Genomic DNA, 25,382 nt, shown 5'->3' on the forward strand with positions numbered 1-25,382 from the left:
GTAACGATAGCTGACAAAAGAATCACGAATATTAGATATGCCGATGATGGAGGATCATATGCTAAACAAAAAGAAAACTCAAATCATGATAATAGATCGCAATCCATCTAACACTGCAAGATGGTGCAATTTACCTTTCCATTACTCTGTGCATTTTTACGATTTTGTTCATATTTCAGTACTTTTGTAATATGTGTGCAGGCTTCAGAATCTTAAGTTAAAACAGTGAGTATGACTTGTTTGATCTTTTTCATTTTAACATTTTTCAATCGTCGTAAGTATCGTTTCATTGTTCCTGAGCGGACTGGCTTCCCCCATTAGAATTATTCCTAAGTTTCTACCTTGGGCCAATATCAATTCCTTTCTCAGGCATGGCCTGCCTAAGCATCTTCTTTGGTCTTACTCCCTACAAGTCCTAAGCATATTAACTAATTCTTCAGATTGGGTGAATATCACTTCGAGTTTAAAAATGTCCTAATCATCTTAACCTATGCTATCTCATGTTGGCATCAATTGGTGCCACCATTAGACTTCCATACATACCTTCTTAAGTTCATCCTTTTTTGCCCATCCATCTAAGCATCTCCATTTCCGCCACCTTTTATCTTAGATACTTAAAATTATTATTTTTCCTAAGATTTACATTTTTTACGGAATGTTACCCTATCTGATCCAACAGTCTAGCGAATAAATACGAACTAAGCTTCGAGTCCTAATGCAATCCTACTTTCAGCTTTTATCACACCTACAATCTTCACATACACCTACATTAACTCATAGTAATATTTTGCAATATATAGCTTATACCGATTTATTTTTTAGTTCAAAACAGGAATTTCTATTAAAACATGCTTCTTAGTTTTTCACGTTGGTGATCTTTACTTCACTCATATGTAAGATCCGACACTGTATTCCTATTAGCACACAATAGTGTCAGTCACAAGTACGTCCCAGTTTATGTTTTATTCGAATTATTTCTTGAACCGCTTTCTGTGGTTTAACCCACCATCTTTCTCGACTCATTCGAGAGTAACTAAGTGAGCGAGCACCTAAACGAGGTAAAGTAGTGCCTAATAACTAAGGTAAATAACACACACGACCTTCTCTAAAAGGAAAGATCAAGTGGTGATTGTGTTAAAACGCTCGGCCGTTGTTCCTTCATAATTGATCGGCTTTTAAGTAGCCATTTTGTATGTTCTAGACGCGATATGTGTGTTCTCTTGCGCTATATTACTAGATTTGCAGAACTACTTTTTCGAGGTGAAGCAACGAGGCGTGTCATGTATCTTAATTATTAAAGTAGGCTATTGGTCGAGATATAATTAGTTGCTTGTTGGGTATGGTGCAGTTTGTTTACCGGACAATTTAAGAAATCACGAAATCTTCAGTGGTGACTCGTTCATCTGAAGTTAAAGTTTTGTATATCTTATATATAAAAATCTCGTGGCACGGTGTTTGTCCAAGCTCATATTTGAAAAACCACTGAACAGATTGAAAATAAATTTTGTGAAAGTGTATTTGTTGTTCCAACTTAGGAGATAGGATATTTTTTATCTCGATAAATGACCATTATTTTTTTTAATTGTAATTCTAAAATGTTTTATACGACCTCACCTCTACAGTTTTAATTCATTTGATCCATGTAGTTATAAAATATCATAAAATGACGTTTACCAAACATCATTTTATGTTTTTATAACATTTTTATAATAAATCGAGAACGACTAGATTGATTTGGTCAATTTTGGTTTTGAAATATTTAAAATCCTAGGAGGGTCTAATATGTGAGAAAATATAATGAAATTATAAGAAAAATAGTAGAAGCAACGGCTTTATTTTCCCATACAAACAGTTACATTATACTCTTCTACAAAATATTGTATACGATGTACCTCTACAGTAGTTCATTTAAACATCAAGTGACGTTTAACAAACTTCAAAGTGAAGTCTATTTACTTTTTTCGTTTTGCTTAAACTTAAGAAAATATTATGAAATTGTAAAGAAAATAGTAAAACCAGTTTAATTTTCCCATGCAAACAGTTAGATATACTGATTTATACCATATACCATCTGATATCAACTTTTATTAGTTGTATATGAAGTGTTTTTCAACATGTGATTTTTACTCGAGAGTAAAATTAAAAATATTAAAATCTACTAAAATGATAATAATTTACAGTCGTTGAGTTACGCCAAATGTAGGCAACTTACAATTATTGTAAGGAACGCTGAGAAATCGCTCCCTTAATATTTCCTTAAAGTAACGAATAAAATTTAATATTATCATCTCAAATTCAAAGTATTGATTCTAAATAAATTTCTTTGTTTAGTATTCAGTGATTTTAAACCTTTGATTTAGAGTTTCACGCTGTTTTCTTTTATGCCAATCAAAATATATTCAAAAATAACAAAATCACACATAACACAAAATAATTAAATAAAGTTCCTATTTAGACAACATTTTAAATAAAGCAGTTAAATATAATATCAATTATATCAAATATCAGAACTATGCAAACTAATCAAATTCAATAATCAAATGAAATATTCAAATATAATACGTATCAAAAATGTATGTCAAATATCATAAGGAAACGTGAGAAATAGCCTAGGTGCTCTTTACAATGGATTAACTGTGTAAATAAAATAAAACGTGTTAAATCATAGATACGATAGAAAAGAAAGATTAAAAACTTAACTATTTCGTTAATCAATTCCGCGTAAACATGTTTTTATAATCCAAAATTATTAATTAAAATTACATATGTAACAGAAAATCATGATATAGGTTAACACATAGAAGAGGCAATTTCAAAAATGTCTTTATCAAGTCTCTTGTATTGTGTAACTTTCTTAACTTGAAAGTGCCACCACTTGAATCGGCTGATAAATGCATATAAGAAAAAAATGCTAACAATCTTTCAGCTAGAAAGCAGGTTACCTGGACGTTGGCCTCCTGTGTAGTCAACTCCTGAACATACGGTGGGTTCAATACTCAGCTGGAGAGAACTGAACTCCTAATCAGGATAAAAATGGATTCCCAATGGAATAACTTGGGACTCACAACGAGATAAAAATGCGTTCCCAATCAGGGCATAACGTGGGATTAACTGGGACTAACTTGGGACTAAACTTGGACTAACCGTGGATTTACTTAGGATTATGTCAGACTAAAGATAGGAATTACATTTGGAAATTTTACCCTAATTAAATGGGAAAATAACTATGTCAAATAGGCGAAATAAAAGAAGATCAAATTATAAAGAAATACGAAAAGTATCAAAAATAGCTTACCCTTTGACAAGGGTCTTCCAACAGACAATATTGAGCTTCACTGCATACTGGCTTAGGGGAAAATAAGTTAAGATTAAAAAATATTCCTTTTTATAGAGAATATATTCAAACGGCAATACCATGCTTTTGGTGTATGGTCTAAAAGTCTAAAATGGACGGAAATGTGTAGTCGATAATGGGATATTTTCGTTCAGACCGTCTAAGGGACAATAAAAGATTGAAACAGACCGACGGCACTATATTTACAAAAAAAATACCGACAACGTTAGTCAAAACAGCGAGGGTTGTTTAAACGGGAAATTAAATTATGGCAGCCCGGCGGTAACTTTTAAAAGTCTATTGCGGTATTACAGTAAGTACTATTTAGCCTAACTGTAAGACAGAGATAACTGGATGACTTACGAAAGGATCTCAGTAAAAAATGTTTACTGAACTTTAAAATGATGTACAAGGTGATTTAAAATTTAATAAAATAGCGAAAATTTGACCAGATGTAACGTATCGGAATTTTGACACGTTACATAAGTCCCGAACATAACTAATGAAGAATTTTCAGGACTTTGGTCATCGTTGCGATCGACTTATTGACGCAATAATGCTACATAGTATTGGCGGCCCCTCCAAGAAATTGATGAACAAAAGATCTTGCGTATGGTAATTTATGCTTTTTTGCTTTCATTCAAAAACTGCTATATATTGTTCTAAAAATAATGCTATAAATCGTCGATGCATTGTTTTTATCGACTGTGAGCAAGCACGACTGTACATTTTTTCCTTGCCAAAAGTTCATCCTAAATGGTGAATACACTTCCTGCCTTCTGATATTTTCACTCTTCTCCTACATATCTCATGTAACTTCAATTTAAGATGAGTCAAACCGATCTTGTGGAGTTTTTTAAAATTTACTAATTTGGACGACAGGAACATTTAACATCATGAATGTTAGTACTATGTTTAAATAATTTAATCGTTTCCGACAGAGCAGAGTCTAAATAAAACTTTTAAGTCTAAATCAGATATTCCTTTGCTTGAACAGTCTTTTTTACATAAAACTTACTACATCAAGAAGCAATAATATATTAACACGTGAAATTTACATTTTCCGATTGTTTTAAAAATTGTACAAATTACCTTCAGTTCAACAAGATTGGTACTTCCTAAATCATATAGATTTGTTATTAGTGGTACCATAATGCATTAGTCCCGGGGTTTATTGAGTAATGTGGTATGTTTCGTATTATATGTTACTAGTTTGACGTTATATTTGGTAAAGCTCCCCATTGCTTGTTTCGTTGATCAGGAACAATTAAGTGACACCAATTGAGAGCCACAGATCAATATTTTTGATAATGGTAAAACCAAAATACAAATGATCATAGGATATAAAACAACAGATTAAGAGAAACTAGCACACTTAGAGAAGACATAAAAATACTGTACCTATTTCTGGAAAATCCTCTTGTCTTGTGTCATCTCTCTTAATTTTGTACAGGAATTATATTTTAAGGTAGTTTAAAGTTTTCATAAATTTTAAAATCAAGTGAAACTCCTCAATTTAATCAATTTTTTTAAATGTCTTTAATGAAATCCGTTTTACATATACCTCTAACAACGATAATAACCTTCAATTAAGGAAAAACTGAATCGTTTATCGAGACCTTTATATATACATATGACTGCGATTATACTCTCGAAATCAAATGAAGACACAAAGATTCTCCGTTAGTAAAGTCAAAAACTGTTTTATAAACAGAAAAATAGAAACTGTTATTTGGTACTGAAAGAGATACTACTTTATCCAGATAGCACACTTTTCCGCAGGTTTACTACTACAATGGCCAAAATAAGGTTTTGAATCGGTGTCTCATTCGCTATATTTTCCATATTTAGTTCCTAGCTATTATTATTAGTTTCCAAATGTAATAAAAGTCACATGGAGAGAACGTTACAATAAAACTAATTTGCAATATTGTGGGGATTAGATATATTCTACAGCATAGTAATCACCATTAGATATAAGTACATCTTTGAGGTCTATCATCATATCTAATATTTTACAAAATAGTTATCTATTGGATCCTTCTATATAATGATTAAACCATTATAGAGAATATTTTTATGATAAAAGACCGTTCCTTCGCTTCGAGATAATTAAATCGAGAGCTATTAAGGATCCTAATGTGTAGATTAATGACTTCCTGTTCGCTGTTACTTTCGACATCGTTTAGAAAATTTGCAAATTGGTCGTTGGTGATTAAATTATAGATATTGGTCTGTTAACAGCTTATATAATTAGGAAATTCTTCGACGATAGTTAAAAATATTACCTAGTATTTCCACCAAAAGGAGAATAAATCGGCGAGGATATTTTTTTGCCGAATTTACTTTTGATGTTGTTTTTCATTACTGCCTAAGCGGTGATTAAATAAATTAGATGTTTTCTTAATAAAATTCTTGAAGCTTCCGCTTAATAATGTTTTTAATCTCTTTATGTGATTATTTTTTTTAGTTTTAGAACTCCTTAAGAAATCTTTAATTTTTTTAAATCATTTTACGTATACTCACATATAGTACAAGCTTCCACTGCAAGATCACTGCCTTCATAATGTATGTAGTTAATTAAACTCACATTTAGAAGAATACATTGATAATAGGTTGCCAGTCAAAAGTAGCCGCAAATATTTTTAAATCAATTAATAGTAATGACTTTTTGAACAAAAATTTTATTTCGTTCATTTATATTTTAAATAAAATACGCTGCTTCTTTAAAAACTCACACAAATCAGACACTTCAAACCAGTGGCGTTGCGCGCTAGCTCTATTTTACTTTATCTCTGATACCTTGCGTTTTTAACGGCTGGAAACTCTAATTTTCGCCTACTTTTCTAAGGCAACCTTATATTATCATATTAACAAAAAAGTAGCTTTAATTTGATATCAAAAACATGCATATACGTTGGACAAATTCGAATGTAATAATAATTATAAGTTCGAATTGTTTCTAATTAACTGTGTCCGATTCTTCTTGATCGACGATGATAAAATAAAATGTTGAAGTCGTGGAGTAAAACATAGTTTTATTGACAGCTACTGAATTATTACACTACAGTTGTTGTTGAGGTAAAAATTTATAATAGACTGCGTCCCAAACTAGTCCTGAAGCTATATTTATAATCTCACTAAAATGTTGCGATTCATCAAATAAGTGTATTGTCCTCTGCATAGAATAAAAACCTTGGACTTTTGAAAGCTAGCTAATATAATTTGAACCGAGGAAATGATTGCAGGAATTTCCTTAATAATATTGGGCAATAGTTTGCAGGAAGTTGAACAAACTGTAATTAAATATAAGGTTGAATGCTCGAATAAATGAACTTTGATCAAATAAAAGGCATATATCGAGCACAGTTTATTTTAATCTTGCCCAAGTACTTTCGATCCCTAGATCATCTTCAGGGGCATCTGAAATAAGCCAAGAAACGTTTTTTTATAACTAAAGAAATTGATTAACTTCGATAAAAACTCGAAGTTTATGGTTGATAAAGAGTTTTTATGTGATTAACGTTTATAGACTTACTTCGTCAATTGCGGCCTATCTGACAAAAACAAAATGTCATAAACAAATAATTGTCATAAACATATAATGTGTAGTGTGATGTACAATTATATGTTTATGACATTTTTTTCTTGTCAGATAGGCCGCAATTGACGAAGTAAGTCTATAAACGTTAATCACATAAAAACTCTTTTTCAACCATAAACTTCGAGTTTTTATCGAAGTTAATCAATTTCTTTAGTTATAAAAAAACGTTTCTTGGCTTATTTCAGATGCACCTGAAGATGATCAAGGGATCGAAAGTACTTGGGCAAGATTAAATTAAACTGTGCTCGATATATGCCTTTTATTTGATCAAACTGTAATTAACCTACTAATGGATATGTTTCACAATTATACACGGTGAAACTATACAAATTTAGGAAATTAAGATTAATGTGAGATTACAAATTAATGGACTAATTTGTGCTTGAACAACGTTTTTGCGAGATTGTTTCATCTTTAGAGACGTAAAATAAGACATCAGATTTTAAGAACAACTGAGTCATTTTAATTAGGTATTTAGGGTGTTCTACAAGTTTTGAGAAAACAAAAGAATGTAGAACAAAATAGGAACAACACTAAACAGATTAGATGTAAATCGACTATAGTAAAGTTTCAGAATAGTAGGCACTAAATTCTGGGAAATGAGTATTACGATATAGCGTATTTCGTGGCGCTACTACAGTTGGAAGAGTCAATTTGCGCGACGAGTGGAGTCCGTTATACAACATGTAAACTTTTTCAATTTTATTAAAATCTATAACCATTATATTACCTAACAGCGGTTATATGTATAATCCTTAAATATTATTATTTTTTGTTTCACGTTCACCACGTGTTTATTAAAATTTTACGTATAAATAAATAATAATGTTACTTTATTCAGTTTTAATGTTATTTAAAATTTAAAAATACAAAAAAATAGTATAGTCTTTTTCATATAAAAATGCTTGCACGTCACAATTTATATAAAGTGACGTCACTTATATTTAAAATTTCCAGAACATCAACCTTAGAATTCAAATTTTTCTAACACAGCTAATAATACGAAACCCGTACGGAACTGCTCGATCTTTCATAGGCGTCAACATGGTATAATAATCAGAAAAATGTAATCATCATTATATTGAGAGTTTTAGAATTATATTGATTAAATAACCAAAAATATTTGTTATTATTAATAATATAAATTTGATAAAATACCTCTTTAAGTCTAATATTCCACAAAATAATAATTTTAATTAAATATATTAGACAATTATTGTACGCAACTGATACGGGAATACTTCAAATTTTTTGACAGTTCAGCGTGTGACAAAATTGTTTAAAGTGTTGCCGCTTTTTTAGAGTAAGAATTTTGTTTATGTTTTGATTTCTTACACAATTTGATTATAGTTGTATTTATATATACATATTAAATTTAGATTAATAGCTTTAAAAACTAATTAATATTGTGTATTGGGATTGTGCTATGCCAAAACAACTAAATAGTCTGTAGAAAGCTGATAAGCTTTCACATAAAGTAGATTATTTTGAACAAGAAATAATGGCAGGACGTTTTTACTATTAATGCTCTAAAAGAGGTAAGTTTAAAATTTAGAATATATAATTTTGTATTCAAATGTTTTCTTATGTATTTTAGTGTGTTAAAGTAGTCTTAAAACTAATTGTATTTATTTATAGTTTGACATTTTACAAATTCCGCACTTACTAAATATTCTGATGTTTTGGTAACGCTGTGGGGTCGTAAATCTAGAATGACGTGCAAGCATTTTTATATGAAAAATACTATATGCACCTTCGCGTTAATCTACAGTACCGCCTACTATATCACTTTTTTTTTGTAAAACTACTCAATAAATAGTCACTGACACATTCTTTAAAGTAAATTCGTAGATAATAAAGATCTACTAACAATTCCGAATCTATTTGTAAGGAAGTAGAAATTTAAGCCGAGGAAGAATATCTTGGATATTAAATTTGAGATAATGATTTCGCTAGAACCAAATAAGCTTTTTACATCATGAGATTGGGATAATCTTGATGATTTCCAATTTTTGATAGGCGGATCACAACAACAAGAGTGAATGGTAGAAGGTTCTGTCGGTAAAAGTAATACCAAAATATTATTATATACGAAACTATACAAAGAAAAAGTATACGTCCAAATTTGTTTTGTGGTGGAATTATTCGGTAAATTATTGTACACTATTAAATAAAAAAATCTAAATGAGTTTTAACCTGATTACATAGAAGACTGAAAATCCAATTACCGCCGACTAATACTGTAATTATCTGATATGCAGTCGTTTGCAGCAATAATCAGATTAAAGATTTCCTTTTTGTAATACGCTGGTCATGCATGGTTTCATTAGGTATTTATCGAAGTGTTTCATATAAAGATGTAAATGCTGCGTATCACGGCTGACGAGAATTTCATGGAAGTTACATTTAAGTTCTTGATGTTTGATATCAATTACTTTGTATATAATATAAAAAAATGTATAGAGTGAGCCATCGAGGAGTTAACACTGAGTACTTGCTGGATTAAGATTATGGTTTCAATATAAAAAAATGTATAGAGTGAGCCATTGAGGAGTTAACACTGGGTACTTGCTGGATTGAGATTATGGTTTCCTATGTATATCGTAAAATGTAAAAGTACAATCGATTTTATTGAAAAATTTATCGTATCATATCGTATCATGAATGTAAATACTGGCCAAAGATTTGAACAAATCGACAAAGAGAATTATAAAAGGTATATACAAGCAGGAGACCATCATCTACTATCAAGAGGTATATTAGGTGTAAAACTAGACATAGCAAAGATTAAAATTAACAAAAATTCTCACAAAATTCGCTAATTTTACTATAATAGCTAATAATTGATGTAGCTAATAACCTATATACGTTAAGCTTTGCAGAAGATCAAGTAGTGATTGCACAAGACCAAGACGACCTCAGCTACATGATGAAGAAACTACAAGAAGAATATACCAAGGCTGGCCTAGATATTAACCTCGCGAAAACAGAGTACCTATCTACAAGTGAAGAAGACATAGAAGATCTGCAGGTTGATGACAACGTAACAATCAAAGGAAAGGATAAATTCAAATACTTGGGGTTTATAATCACAAAAAAGGCAACAACAGAGAAAGAAATTACATAAAGATTAGGATAAACAAGAACAGCAATCCGACAACTTCACTCAGTATGGTGGGATAGACACCTAAATATGAAAACAAAAACACAGATTTATAAAACATTAGTAGGTACAAAGTATTATGACATATGAGGCTGAAAATTGGATCATAAACAAGAAAAACAGCAGTAAGATAGTAGCAACAGAGATGGAATGGCTACGAAGATGCTGCAGAGTAACAAGAATGGATAGGAGAAGTAATGACGAAATATAGCAAAGAACATTAATAGAAACAGACATACTAACATATATAGAACAAAAAAGACTAAAGTGATATGGATATGTAAGGAGAACTGGCGACATCAGATGGATAAAGAGAATAACCGAATGGAGTCCTATAGGAAGGAGGAAAAGAGGACGATTCCAAAAATCCTGGAGGAACGAAGTAGACAACGCCATGAGTAAGAGAGGCCTAAACAATTGAGAATGGAGCAACAGAGAGAGATGGAAACGGTTGAGCGAGGAAAGGCAGTGAATACTGTAGAATCCCTGACTATATATATAATTGTTGAATAGATAAGAAAACTATTCAAACAATTATTACAGATTTAAATCAAATAAAAGGCCATCCAGTACAATAAACCAGCATATCTATGTTTTATAGACCTGACAAAGGCTTTCGATCGCATCCAAGTCTAATACGTCCTACACCTACTGTATAAAAGAAATATACCAATCAATATTAATATTAATGGAAAACTAACACAGTGTATACCAGTACAGCATATAAAACGAAGTCAGACAGGGTGACTCGTTCAGCACACTATATGATAATCACTAAATTCTCGGGAAGAACCGCGTTGAGAATTTAATGCTCGACGTTTTGTCACACATTTTGAAGCCATTTTCTAGCCCAACATCATATTCAGACAAGCCACAAAGTAGATTTTGAAAAAGCAAAAACCATCGCTCCCATCCGCTCCTTAAAATCGAGAATCATTCGTGAAGCCATCGAAATTGAAAAACGGCCCAACAGCTTAAATACGCGCGATGGCGCTAAACGACTGTCGGCAACATGGCAACCGTTACTTTAACGACCCCCCACCCCAACCCACACCGCTCAGGCCGCGTCATCTCAGACCACGTCAGCTCAGACCACTTCAGCCACCGAACAACGGTTGTTCGGTGCTTCAGCGCATACCGTTCCCGCGCATACTGGTAGTATAAAAGCAGCCATACAGTGTAAGACCGGTCGTAACCCGACACTGAGGAGTAGGCAGATTGAGACCTAAGTGCTTTTTTGTATTCTTTCTTCTACATTATTTTTTTATTTTTTTTTGTACATAGAAAACTCGAAAGTTCGTATTAAATGACCTCGAAGGTCATTGAATACGAATATTATAACGACGAATGTCCTCGAGCTACCTGGTGCCCATGATGGACCACGTCTCCTGGAGTATTTAATTTCATTCTAAATCGTGTTCATCGACCTCTAAAACCCCCGAGTAATGACTTTTGACCGATTTCGAATAAAAATAGCATAAAACTTCAGAACACAAGGTTCACCCTGGGCCCCAGGTAGCTCAAGGAATATCACCGTCATAATATTCGTGTTCAGCGACCTCGAAAACCTTTCAAGTAATGACTTTTGACTGATTTCGAATGAAAATAACATAAAACTTCAGGAGACAAAGTCCACCCTGGGCACCAGGTAGCTCGAGGGCCATCGTAGTTATCATATTCGTATTCAGCGACCTCGATAACCCACTAGTATCCAAATTAAACACACTTCTGTCAATTAGGGTCAATAATTTCTTAGTTGTAAATTTTTGATTTTCTATGCACTTTGGAAATGCATATTTCTTATGCACAAAATGCAATTTTCACACTTTCCCGAATTGAATGCAAAAAGTTTTACAGCGCCAGCGATTCATCTTGCTGCGGAAAATTGGTAGCTATGTTGTAGTCGTTTCCTCGCCTATTTGTTAATAAGAGAAAAGAATCTTTCATTTACTATTTGATTAGTAATGGAACTCACAGTATTGCTCAATTTTGCTTTAGTCTGGTTTTCGTAGTGAACTAAGATCTAGATTTTTGTTTTCTGAAAATTTTTTTAATATCAAATAAATTAGAAAACCGAAGTGTAAACAGACTAACACAAACGCAAAGAACACTAATAACAAAGTTATGTCCTTAATATTGTTCTTCGCTAGCTCGTATCACAATAATTGACATATTTAATTTAGGGTTGTCAAATATTGCTCCACGGAGACACAAATATTTATATATTTTTTGTTTGCCGCCGGCTAATATTTGTATCAAATATTTGTTGAGTTTATTACTCCTCTATGTGTTGATTTTGTATGTTCGTGTAGCATAAATATTCATCATGGTAAGACGCGTAGAAGGCTTTAATGGGATGGCTGGCTTCAGGTATGTGAAAGTAGAATGTATGTACAGTCTGTCCTCTGTGAATCTCAAATATTAAACTTAGAAATACGAAAATCTAAATATTGAAAGTTTTTCTCGATTATAGATAATAGTACGATCCTAGGTTATTTTAGCAACTGCTTTATAGCAACTGCACCACTTAAACAGATCTTTTGACATAATTGTTTTTGTGTCTTGTGTAGTGTGGATATGTTGAGTAAATGCCTTATTATTATGTAAAGTCAGCTCAAGTCAGTCAATAGAAACATGCACACAAACAAATGATAATCATGTTTTTAGGCAAAAATTTCCTCCACTTTTGGTTTCAGAAAAAGTGTTTTTTCTATAACGAATAAGACACAGAATTTATAATGGCTAACTGTATCTAAATCATAGCTACAGCATAGCTACTCTATCAGATATAGGTGTAACACCAACAACATTGGTGAAGTTGAAGATGATCTCCATTGCATAATTATTTTTCTTTTATAAGGTAACTTCTCCACTCCTGTCGGTTGGAGATAATTACAGCAAATTGCTCTCTATCTTAAGCTGTTCTTAATAATGAATGGGTGTCCATGCCTGTCCATTTTTCAGCAACGAGCAATTTCTTCTTCCTAGACGTGTTTTCCTTCCACCTTCCTTTACGAGTCGTAGAAAGTTGTGTTTTTCTCCTCTATAAATCAGTCCTAGATAAATCTTTTTTATGTTTTTTACAATGTTTAGGAGTTCCCTCTGACCCCATCCCTCCCAGCACCTCATTGTTGGTCACGTACTCTTTTCAAGAGATCTTCAGCATCCTTCTAAAAACCCGCATCTCAAAGTCTTCAAAGGCAAAAGATCTGTAGACGAGATACTGGAATCTTTGTAGGGGCTATATCTATTTGTTATATTAATACGAACATTAATGTCGCCATTTGGTATACATGCAACAGCCAATACTTTTGTCTGATTTGTAGATATTTATTTTTAGCACTAAAGTATCTCCTTTCCTGGTTATGACATTCAGAAGTCGTTGAAAGCCCTCAGCACTGCCCACAATAATGGCGATGTCGTCATCGTATCTTAAGTTATTGACGTATCCCCGTTAATTTTTATTCCTCCTTCATTATTTTAGAGGACATTTTGAAAGATCTTTTGGAGATATGTATTGAATAATAGTGGAGAAAGTATACAGCCTTTTCTGTTTGAATTTTTTTGATTGTTATTTTGAATGTGAGCCAAATACTTTCAACTGTCTTTTTTAATTCCGTGGATGTTTCACTGAATTTTTCTTTAAGAGCATCATTGTTTATTTTCTCTATCCTTGCTCGTACTTCTGAATGTTTAGGTTTTTCGAGACAAGATTTTACTGACAACAAAGTTGTAGTCGCAACCGATGTAAGCCCGAGGATATGTTTTTAACTTCACTGATTCCACTTCTATAACGCTTGTCAATTAGTATATAATCAATTTGGTTTCTTATTAAGTTACTTTCATGATCTCCAGGTACTTTCCATGTATATATTTTTCTTTTTGGTAGGTGAAACCAGGTGTTTGCAATCGTTCTTGACCAAACTGAAATAGTGTTTCTCCTCTAATCATTTCTTTTACCAAACCAAGGTTTTTGACTATGTCTTCGGTTCACCCTTTACCTACTTTGGTATTAAAATCTCCCATAATAATGTTTACATATTTTTTTTTTGTTATCCTCATTGTCTGTTTGATCTCTGGTAAAATTCTCGTATTTCTCTTTCTAGGTTTTCTTCTCTAGGAGCATATACTTGAATAAAGTTTATTTCGTGGAGTGGTATTAATTTGCAGCACACCATCTCAGATATAGGTATAAAGTTCTTTACAGTTTTCGTTAACTATAAATGCCACTCGGTTGTAGTGATGGGGATCGTCATTGTGAGCATAATACCTTATGTTTATCAATATTTGTCTGTCCAGATCCAGGTCATATTATTTCACTGACTCGCAGAATGTTGACTTCCATTATTTTCATTTCTCTCACGATGTTATGAAATTTTTCAGGCATAAAGAATTTTAAGATTTTATTATTAAAGATAAAAAAATATTATTAAAGATATTAAAAGGGCCTGCGTAGCGCAAGCGGTAGGATGCTTGCCTCGCAAGCCGGTGGTCCGGAGTTCGAATCCTACCGCCGGCAAGAACATCTAGACATTTTAAGAATGTCTATAGGCCCCAGGTCGACTCAGCCTGAATAAAAATGAGTACCTTGGGTAAAACCAGGGGTAATAAGAGACGGTTGAAGCATAGCACTGGCCATGTTACCTTCCTTGTATACCGTAGGCCCTAGATATAGCAGACTACCCTGCTATACTCCCAAAGCCGCGACAGCGGTATAAAACGGGAGACTATTATTATTATAAGATATTAAAGATTTTACATTGGAGTCTCCAATTTTCAATTAGTCAGTCTTGTTTTGTTCCAATTTCGGGTTATTTGCATTCTTGCAAGTTTGGGATTCTTAGCTCCCCTTGACCATTTAAGGTCTACTCCTTGCCTTACACAATGCAGTATTATAGCCGATAACACCAATATCTGATTGTCACCTATAAGTATATTAAGAAGCAAGCAAGCAGTTTAAGTAAACCCAGCCTGTGAGACATGTTCACCCCTAAGAATTACGTTTGGGTGTAACAATTCATTGGAGCGAGGTGTATTAACTCGAGTTAAAAACAAGAGTCACTCTACCGCGCTCCAATGCTCCAGGCCATCTCTTTCCTCCCTATGGCACTCTGATGCGCGATAGGGGATAGGGTGGATAAGTATATTAAGAAGTTGTCTATTAAGAATTAATTTTTATCTAGCCTTAAAATCAATAATGGCATATCTGCTGCCCTAATATTCTCAGTTGATCTGCCAGTGAATATTTCGTGAACCTTATGCACGTATCCTGCATATAATATACTGGACGTTCCCTATCAGCCATTGGGACGTGCCGTGTCTGGGTTGAATACTTCCCCATCCAGTCTATCTTTTGCGGATTGGTGAGGAGTCCCTACTCAGTTCAGAACTTCTCGTCCACAAAATTTGAGACTGGCACGGTTACTCACGATTAGTACAATATAAAAATACGAGATTTTGGACTAGTATAAATTACATTGGTCATCAAACGATTTACCGACATTAACAGAAAAAAAATTAATACTCTCAATAAGAATATAATGTTGATTTTTTTTTAAATTATTATCCTTTTGTTTCAGGTGAGTCCCGTTGATTACAGGAACCTAAATAAAGGAGTAAGTAGATTTAGATTAGATTATTTACATATTTTAATATACTGCATTACAAAGTATATACTGCACACGAAACCGAATAGCAAACAAATAAATCAAACAAGTTATCAATTATGTGAAAATATTCTGAACAATCATGACCTGACAAGTATAGTTTGACCATGACATTGACGTAGAATAATTCACATCCATCACAAAGTTCTGTTGCAATCTCCTTCAATACAAAGGAAGATATATAATCCATGTTAAATAACATGTGCGGCAGCGGCCGGGTGGTGAAGTAAGACATATATTAATATAACTAAAAACAAGAAAATTTATAATTTATAAACAGAACAAATAAAAGTAAACACAGAAAAATATTATAGCTGTAAAAAGTAAAGAAAAAGTATAAAGATTTTAAAAATTAAAAGTTATTATAAACATATCGCCGCAGTATGATACTGCTTGAAAGGAAAGTACTGAGGAGAATACTAGGACCTGTAAGGGAAAACGGAATCTTCAGAAGTCGATACAACGACGAGGTTTATCAACTTTATAAGGAAGCACCACTGTCAGACTTTATTAGAATACAAAGATTGCAATGGGTCTGGCATGTGATAAGAATGGGAGAGGATAAGCTACCAAAAAGAGCACTAAATGCTAGAATGTATGGAAAGAGACCGGTTGAAAAGCCAAGGAAGCGCTGGGAAGACACAGTAAACAGCGACGCGCAAGCCCTTTTAGAGTCCGTGTATGGAGAAGATCAGCCACAGACAAGCAATGGTGGAGGCAAAAAGTAAAGGAGGCCAAGGCTCAATTTGGTCTGTAGTGTCGTAGAAGAAGAAGATTACACTACTTGTTTATTCAGGTTTACTAAAAATTCAAAGGATAAGTCTTTTCTATCTTTTTTTATTTTAACTGTTGAGCAGATTCATGGCATTATAGGGATTTGGATAAAAAGACACTCTGAACTTACTTTAGCAATCACTTTGCTGGCAGTTGATGTTTATACGTCTTGGTGTAAAATATGATTCTTAACATAAAGCAGATACATAAATTGAAATAATTAAATTTTTGGGTGTTTGTATTACTTTCTGTAAAAACAAGTAAGCAGTTTATTTAGTAATTCACATTCATGTAGAGTAGACTGAGTTGCAAGCGTTGTAGATCCTCCAAATAAGTATACTGTTCTAGTGAATTCCCAGATGAATTTAACTAGTTGAATTAAGTGTGAACAGTGAATTTAACAAGGTTACTAACTAGTAGTGTAGTGTTGTTTATAGTCTATAGTTTATAGTAACTAGCCTGCTACGGTTAGCATGTGCCTACAGGACCGTGTCAGCTGCTGCTATGTGGGTGATCATCGACTGTGTTTCTTTACATGTGCTGGCAGGTGAAAGGGTCAGGAGTCATGGTCGTATGGGTCGCAATATTGGAAAACGAGAGGTAAGTCAGATAAGGCTAACCGAGAGATTAGTTTCAATCGGCCAGTGGCAGAAAAAGTGGAAGGCAACACGTGATGTGGCAGAGTGGACGAATCTCGAACTCAGGGAGCTGCTCTCCTCAAAGAATCGAGTGGAGAGGGAACTCGGAACAGAATTCTGAAACTAGCGAGTAGCACCTCGGTAGAGTTTGGCCTGTGGTATGCCGAAATCGGAGAGAATGTGAGACAAACGACGGATGGCTGCCTCGCTAAGGCAGGGGATTGAGAATCTTTGGTGGTTCGTGTGGGTGTGGTTTTCCCGATGAATGTGTGGGAGAAAGAATGGGAATTGGGTGATAGCAGGGTATCAGGAGAGATGTTTTGCCTTAACCGGACCTTCCATCCTGATGTCTGGAGTGACAGAGGAGAGGTTTTTAATTGAACGCCGACCATCTAGAAGTGATGACAGGACGAAGTGTCAAAGGTCTAACCCCTTCGGGCATCCTTCGTATAGCCCAAAACGATAACCCTGTAGTAGATATTCAAACACTGCTACTGCCCATAAAAGATTAAAATAACCCTCGTTATCGTGTCGTCAAGTAAAAGTGCGTTGAGACTCCGGTCGTAATTATTATCTAAAATTACAGAGTGCACAATATTGCATACCAGAATAACTGAAGAAACGGAAATGAAAAAAAAAATGATTGAGCAGTTGCCCAAAGCAGAGCAAAAACTAAATCGTTTGGTTTGCGTTAAAAGAAATGCTGGTGGCTTCGTTTCACAACCTTGGATAAAACCTTCTGCTTTTACTCCTTAAACCAAAAAACTGTCCAAACCGAACACATAAAGTTCTCTGCCGCTAAATAAGCCCAAAAGTCCGCAATTTTAATCACCAAAATTCATGCATTGGGTTTTGAAGCAATGCTCCATTCGACTAGTCGCCAGCTATTCAAAATTAAAAAGCAGTTTGTCAAAGTGCTGTTTATTTTTTAGGCCACAAATTAAAAAAAAAGTACAATTCGGCCCAGATCATTATAACACATTTGATAGTTGATGTTTAAATTTTTAAAATCACTTAAAGACATAATAGAAATGTTTTTCTTTTTATTTTATTGTTTAGTTAACAATTTCCCCTCTGTCTATAACGTTTTATTATCAGGTTTTTATTCCCAGGACTAAATTACTAAGAAAGTTTAAATAGAAACCTTTAATATACATTACCTTTTGTTCACTACATGCTATTTGTATGGCCATTTCCTTTACATCCAACATCTCGTTACAGAATCTCACGCTTTTCCAAACACCCATAAATAAAAGTGCCAGTGGCTTTTTCGGTCAAGGATTTTTACAGAAATAAAATTGTAGTAGTTAACGTAAAGACTGATAAAATTTATTTTATTGTCGTTAGAAACGAAACGATCGTGGACCTGAATAGAATTTTTAGTGCTCATAAAGCGACGCAATGGCTTACTAATAGTTTTATAAATGAGTCCGAGAGCTGATTCGTCATAAATATTAATTACTTTAAATGTTGCTACTAGAATGTTAAAACAGGGCTAAGATTATTCAAGTAGCTATTATAGTAAGTTAAAATAGAACGTTTTTATTAAACTTATGTTTAGAAATAGAGTGTTATTATTAGTCGTATCTAGTACTGATTTTTAAACCACTTTTTTGTACAATTAACGATTTCCGTTCACGTTTCAGGTTGTTTACCGCTTTATTCTTAATGATTAATCTGTAGTTAGCTTACTATGGACCTATCGTATTTGAAGATATTATTGGAAATCGAAAAATTCGCAGTCGCCGACTGCAAAAACTCCCCCCTGTTTTGTCCGTTAAGAATAGTCAAACGTTTTAATGCCTTTTATGAAACATTCATGTTTTTGCATTTTTCGGGTTGTCCACTTTTTATTTTCCAATCAGACGTAATAAGAGTATATATAAGTATAGCTCAACAGGCCCTTAATTTGAATTTTTCCACTGTTTTTCTCAATTGTTTCTGTCCATGGCCGCGGTTCTCCAATTTGTTAACCTGATTGTTTGTAGGTCTTCCTTACACGCTTCTAGCCCTTTTTTTCGTGGTCGCCATCTTCCCCTCTCTCCCCTTCTCCCCTCTCAGCAGCGGGTCCTTTGCCCATCTTCCATCTGCCTTTCTCGCAATATGACCTAACCATCTAAGTCTCTTTGTCCTGACGATCTGGCCAATTTCTGGTTTCCCGTACAGCTCTCCGATCTCTGCATTTATTCGCCTCCTCCAAAAGTCTTCATAACCTTTTACTCCCCCGAATATATTTCTTAAAAAACTCCGTTCCCAGTTGTTCAGCATATTTTCTTGATTTTTGTTCACAATCCATGTTCCGCCTCCGTACAGTAATAGGGGGTTGGATCACTGTTCGGTATAGTCTCAATTTTGGAGATGTTTTTGCACTTAGTAGTTTGTGTAGAGCTCTGACCGTCTTCCTTCCTCTCGAAATCCGCTTCTCGATTTCTTGGCTTTCTTCCCTTTTACTTGTTAGGGTTACTCCTAGATACTCAAACTCCATCACCTTTTTGAAGCAATTACTCTTACTCTCATTGTTTGTGATAGTCTTTAGTTGTGTGTCTTTATATGTGGTCTGCCCCATTTTCATATACTTTGTTTTTTGACCATTAATAATCAGTCCATACTGTTTAGCCTTCGCTTTAAAGAGTTTGAAAATCCTCAGCAGTTATTGCCATTAACACATCGTCCGTAAAGGTCAGGATCTGGCTTATGTTGTCATAAATCCTACCTTTCGATCTTATTCAACTTTCTCTCTTAATTGCCTTCAACAAGAAATTAGAGTATTGCAGACAGCGGATCTCCCTGCTTTAGTCCCCTTCTTACTACAATTTTTCCTGTTAGGCTTCCTTCTATCCTTACTCTATTGTATATCTTCATAAGGTCATTTTTAATAGTCTGATCATCTTTTCCAAAATTTCAAGTACTCTTAGCGCATGGTACAGATGCCTTCTTATCACAGAATGGTAAGCTTGTTTGAAATTTATAAAGAAGGTGTTTAGCTTTAACTGTTGCTCGTGCGTAATGCTGTAAATCATTTTTAACACGAATATTTGATCTATGGTAGATCTGCCCTTTTTGAATCCTCCCTGATATTCACCAACCAGCAAGTGCCTTTTATAATCTACTTCTTATGACTCTGTTGAGTACCTTATATGTTACACCCAGAAGAGTGATACTAATTTAGTTTTCGCACACTGCTTTATCTCCCTTCTTAGGATGTAAAAATTATAAGGCAGTTTATATATTCATGATCATTGGCAATTTGATATTTTTCACAGCGTCTTATAAGAATATAGACGTAATGGATTTTGACAAGAGCTATGAGTTATGCCGATGCAGTACACAAGTTTACCTGTTATTTACAAGGTCATAGCTGTTGTCAAAATCAATTACCTATAATAATCTATACTAGCTATATCATTGGAATCTAATTGTTTAACAACAAAATGATACCTGAGTGGTGTAACTATAAAACGACATTTAAGATGGCAATTAGCTCTCTCTCAGATGTAGGTACGTCTAATCTTAAATACAAATCTGAACAATAAGTTTGGCATTGACAAATAAACGATTATATGTACTAACTAAACATATTTATTATACATAAAAAAATAATTTCAATAGCAAATCTTGCTTAAAGCTGTATAAGAATTTGAAAATATGCTATTTTTAGTAATTTCTCACACAACTTCGATAATACTCGAACTTGTTTACTACAACGTTGTAAACCGACAGTGTTATCTGATTATGGACGAAATTACTACCCTTGAAGAAAAAAAAAAGATAACTTGAGAACTACTGTAGGAAAAGCTTTTGGTTTTGGAGAATACACCATTGTTTCAGTGTATATGTGTATATCAGCCCCTTCCCATAAGTTTTAATGTTTGGAAAACATTTTGGAATTTCTGATTCCAAAATGTTGACGGACCTGGCGGGATGTTTTCTCAAAGCTTTTTTCATTTCGCGCCGCAAAAGTCTCTATCGGGGACAAGTCGGGACGGTTAGAAACCCATTCCAGAAGTGGTATGTCATGGTCTTCAATCCATTTTAAACTCTTTTTTGAGGTATGACAACCTGCGCCGTCCTGTTGGAAGACAAAATCTTCCTCTGATGTTAAACAGTGTTCCATAATCGGTAAAAGAGATTCTTCTAAAATATTCAAATATTTGTCCGTGTTTACAATCCCATCACGTGTTACATTTTTCCTGCGAATGACGCGACTCCCACTGTCTTCAACATATACTTCAAATCTGGACTCATCACTCCATTGTATTGAATCTCATTGCGACTGAGTCCAATCTTTATGCTCTTTTGACCAGCTTAGTTTATTTTTCTTTTGTTGTAATGTTAAAAGTGGATTTTGTTGAGCCTAAAATAAAATGAAATTAATTAAAAACAATTCTTACTAATTTTTTCAACTATAAAACTTACTTTGTAAGTACCAAATCTTAATTTGTGGTAATCTCGGTGACATGTTGAACTAGAAACGTGTCTTCCAATAGCGTCACTCAATAAAACGCTTAACTCCATATAATATATAATTTGCTCGTCGATTTTTCATTAAAATGCGTCTTAATACCCTTCGGCCTGCTTCGATTATTTTACTTTTTCGTACATTTCTAGGTTTTGTGAAAACCGAACCTGTAGTTTTGTATCTTCTGACTATATTTCCTACACTATACCGTGACAATTGCAACATATTCGCGATTTTCGAATTGGATTTTCCAGAATTAAAAAATCTAATAATGATTGAACAAATTTTCTCATCGATAACGTTACCTCGACCAATCATTGTACAATCATTTGTACATTTCATTTCATTGTACAATCCACAAGCTTTACAATACTACAAAATACATTTGACATTAACTGACAATATTATTGTTTTGATGTCATTTTTCCATAGCTACCTCTGAATTGAACGTAATTATGAAAAAATCAATGTATGTTGACATAAGTGAATGTATAGCCAGGGTTTAGTGAAATTTTTTTTATTGTTGAAATTAAATAAAAACCATAAGGGTAGTGTTTTTAATAAATATTAATAAAATAATTCATTTATGGTATTCGACTTAAACTGCAAATTCCACAGGTTGGCCAACTGATATGGAAAGGGGCTCATATATATATATATATATATATATATATATATATATATATATATGTATATATATATATATATATATATATATATATATATATATATATATATACAGTAAAACCTCCCTTAACCGAAACCTTTTTAACCGAAACATCGTTTAACCGAAATGGCTGACAGTTTCAATAATTTCGTCAATAAAAAGTAAATGTTTGTCGCAAAACGTAAACAATTCCGTTAGTTTCACTCACCAATTGATGTCTCTGTGTGTTGGGAAATCACAAAAACCAAGAGCTCTAAAAGATATTTCCGAAAAGGCATTTTAAGGTATAGAAGCCAAAAAAGTTCATGGATGTCAACCACTTTATTTTTAGCATGGTTTGAAAATGGTTTGGCATGGTTTTTAAAATCAAAAACCTTCTCATCAAAGCATTGTTGCTTGTTGACAATGCGCCCTCACCCTCAAAATCTACAAAATGGTGACAATTGTCAGATTTTTGCCACCGAATATCACAAGCTTAATCCAGCCGTTAGACCAGGGAGTCATAGAGACATTCAAGAGACATTATAGAGAAGCATTCTTAAGACATCTGTTATTACAGGAGACGAATTAATCCAAAAGTGTTCCCGAAATTCTCAAATCTTTAACAATAAAACATTTTTATTGGTGAGCTGAGTCGTGGGCCAAGATCAAATCTTCAACTTTGGAAAAATGCTGGAACAAACCTTTTTATAAGATTTTGATTGACGATCCCGAAGAAGAAAATGGTAAGAAAACGACAGAAGAAATTAAACCTTTCATTAAAAATTTGCCGGGACATGACGAAATTAACTAAGAAGAGATACGTGACTAGTTAGCAGCTGATGACTCAGAACGTGAATTCATCGACCAGGACATCATTGATATGGTTCTTTATCAAGACAACCTGAGCATATCAGATGACGACCCAAGAGGCAACAGGCAGCACAAGACCGTCGACGAGATTTTCAATGCTTTAGAGGAAAGAATTTTATACAGTAGGCCTAATTAGTTAGGGACACGACTAGATTCTTAATTTTTGTTGTCATTACATAAAGTTTTGTCCTTTTCAGATTACTTTACGTTTCGTCGAACAATCGAATGAGGCAAACTCATGAGGTTCTGCAAATTAACGATGGAGGGAGAGGGAAACATCGTTGTCAAACGAAAACGCAAAAAAAAATAGCAGATTTCTTTAAAAAAGCATGTTAAACTTGTTCATTTTCCTTAATTTTATTACTTTATTTTGGATTTACTTATTAGAAAACATTACGAAATCAACTCATAGTATTTTTAATACCAATACTTTGATCAAGAATATTATAAAAAACAATGTTATTTTTAACCGAAATTCTTGTTATCCGAAACGGCCTCCCCCCAATTATTTCGGTTAACGAAGGTTTTACTGTATATATATTCAATTTTCATTGGTGTTTCCTGTTTTATAACTTCCACCTATATCTTAAATAACAGAGAAGACAAAATACACCATTGTAAAACGTCTATCTTCTTTAATGTCATTCTATTTTAAATGATGTTTATTTAGAATATATTGATATTCTGCCGATTTTGCGAATTAGTTATTTTCTTTAAAGTAGTTATAAACATGTTACTTGTACTTTCTCACAAGTTTTTTGTACTCAATGAAAGAAGCATAAACCCCGGATATGACATCATGGCTCTATTGAAATTGTACGTTAAAACTGAATAGTGATTTGCATGAATCAAATCTTTATGAACAGACTTCATATGTAAAATATGTTATACTTCAGTTTGTCATTGGTGTTTTTATGAATATCTCTTAAATATGATTATATTAAGCTAGGGGAATTATGCTATAATATTTGCATATTTTTTTATGACTGGATGACATACAAATATTAGTAAGTCGCTCTAGGAATCTAATACATATTCTATAGAAAAAACTAAATAAATTACTAATATACTATTATTATTAGTATATACATTCACAAACTATTTTATCAGCGCAGGAGAGAGGCAGAATAATCTTTCCTCTATATCCGCAGTGTACTTCTCGTAACCAAACAAAGAGAAACAGTAAAGGCGGGAACAGTATTAGTATTATCTATAAACTAGCGGCGCTGCTGTCGAGAATCCAGAATAACGTGTAAGTACAAAATTAAACGGCAGGTGGCCGACTTTCAACACACCCACACGCTTCTAAACTGCACTCTGTATCCCCTAATTACTACGTTTCAGCACTTAATTGCCTTTAAGCGACTGAGGGACCGACTCTCTTGCCTTCTTGTCGCTTTATCATGTGTCGGAGCGTTTGGATTAAACCGATCTTGACTCAACCCTTTTGGTTTTGTTGGATGTAAAAAAAATGTGTTACTTTTTTTAACATGGCTCACTAACAAAAGCTCACCAAGTATGTGAACATGGAACAAACATTGTTTTTAATTTCCACAAAGTTGCTTGTTTCCTTGAGATTGTTTCGATGTAAGATCTTATCAAAACTAATAGAAAAGAAAATTTTCTATGTCGACAACTTTGACAGAGAAATCTCATTAATTTTAAATTATTCTATTTTGGTATACATGCTTATCTTGGCAAAAACAATAAGTGATGAGAATTTCAGCCATATTAGTTTAGGTTTTCGTTTTTTATTCATTTTGTTAAATTTGCTAAGCAGAAAAATTTTTAACTTTTAAGTTTAGTACCGATCAAAATTTAAAAATGCAGTTTTGGTTTTTGAAAGTCGTTAACAATGCTTAGAGTAATTTAGAAGCGCAAATATCCATCAACTCAACGAGTTTGATAGGAGGCGGATAGTTGGTCTAGGAGATACTTCTTTTCAGTAAATTGCGAATAGGGTACACAGTAGTTCAGATACTGTGTTAAGATGTTGTCCAGCATCCTGTCAAGGAGGCCAACACGAATATCGAGTGGCGCCGAAGAACGTCTTCAGCCGGGATCTGACAGAACGTGAAGAGGCGCTCTTCGCCGGTTGTACGCCACCAATGTTGGTGGTAAAAATTTTAGTAAATTTGGTAATTTATATAATGATAAAAATTCCAACACAAATTCGTTAGACTATTCCGTAGTAAAATTATTACGACACTGACCGTACCTGCCTC

At 33.5% G+C, this 25,382-nt stretch overlaps 1 protein-coding gene across 2 annotated transcripts in view; it reads left to right on the forward strand.

Moving 5' to 3' along the window:
• LOC140450574 (transducin-like enhancer protein 4) overlaps positions 1-25,382 on the forward strand; it is a 763,102-nt gene that overhangs the window by 153,800 nt on the left and 583,920 nt on the right. The window contains exon 2 of one of the 2 annotated variants that reach the window (XM_072544231.1): positions 15,681-15,716. The exons of the other annotated variant lie outside the window; for it this stretch is intronic. Coding sequence (XP_072400332.1) covers positions 15,681-15,716 — 36 coding nt within the window. The remainder of the gene's footprint in view (positions 1-15,680; positions 15,717-25,382) is intronic. 2 annotated transcript variants of the gene reach the window in all.

Source organism: Diabrotica undecimpunctata, chromosome 1, assembly GCF_040954645.1.
Source record: "Diabrotica undecimpunctata isolate CICGRU chromosome 1, icDiaUnde3, whole genome shotgun sequence".
NCBI lineage: Eukaryota > Metazoa > Arthropoda > Insecta > Coleoptera > Chrysomelidae > Diabrotica > Diabrotica undecimpunctata.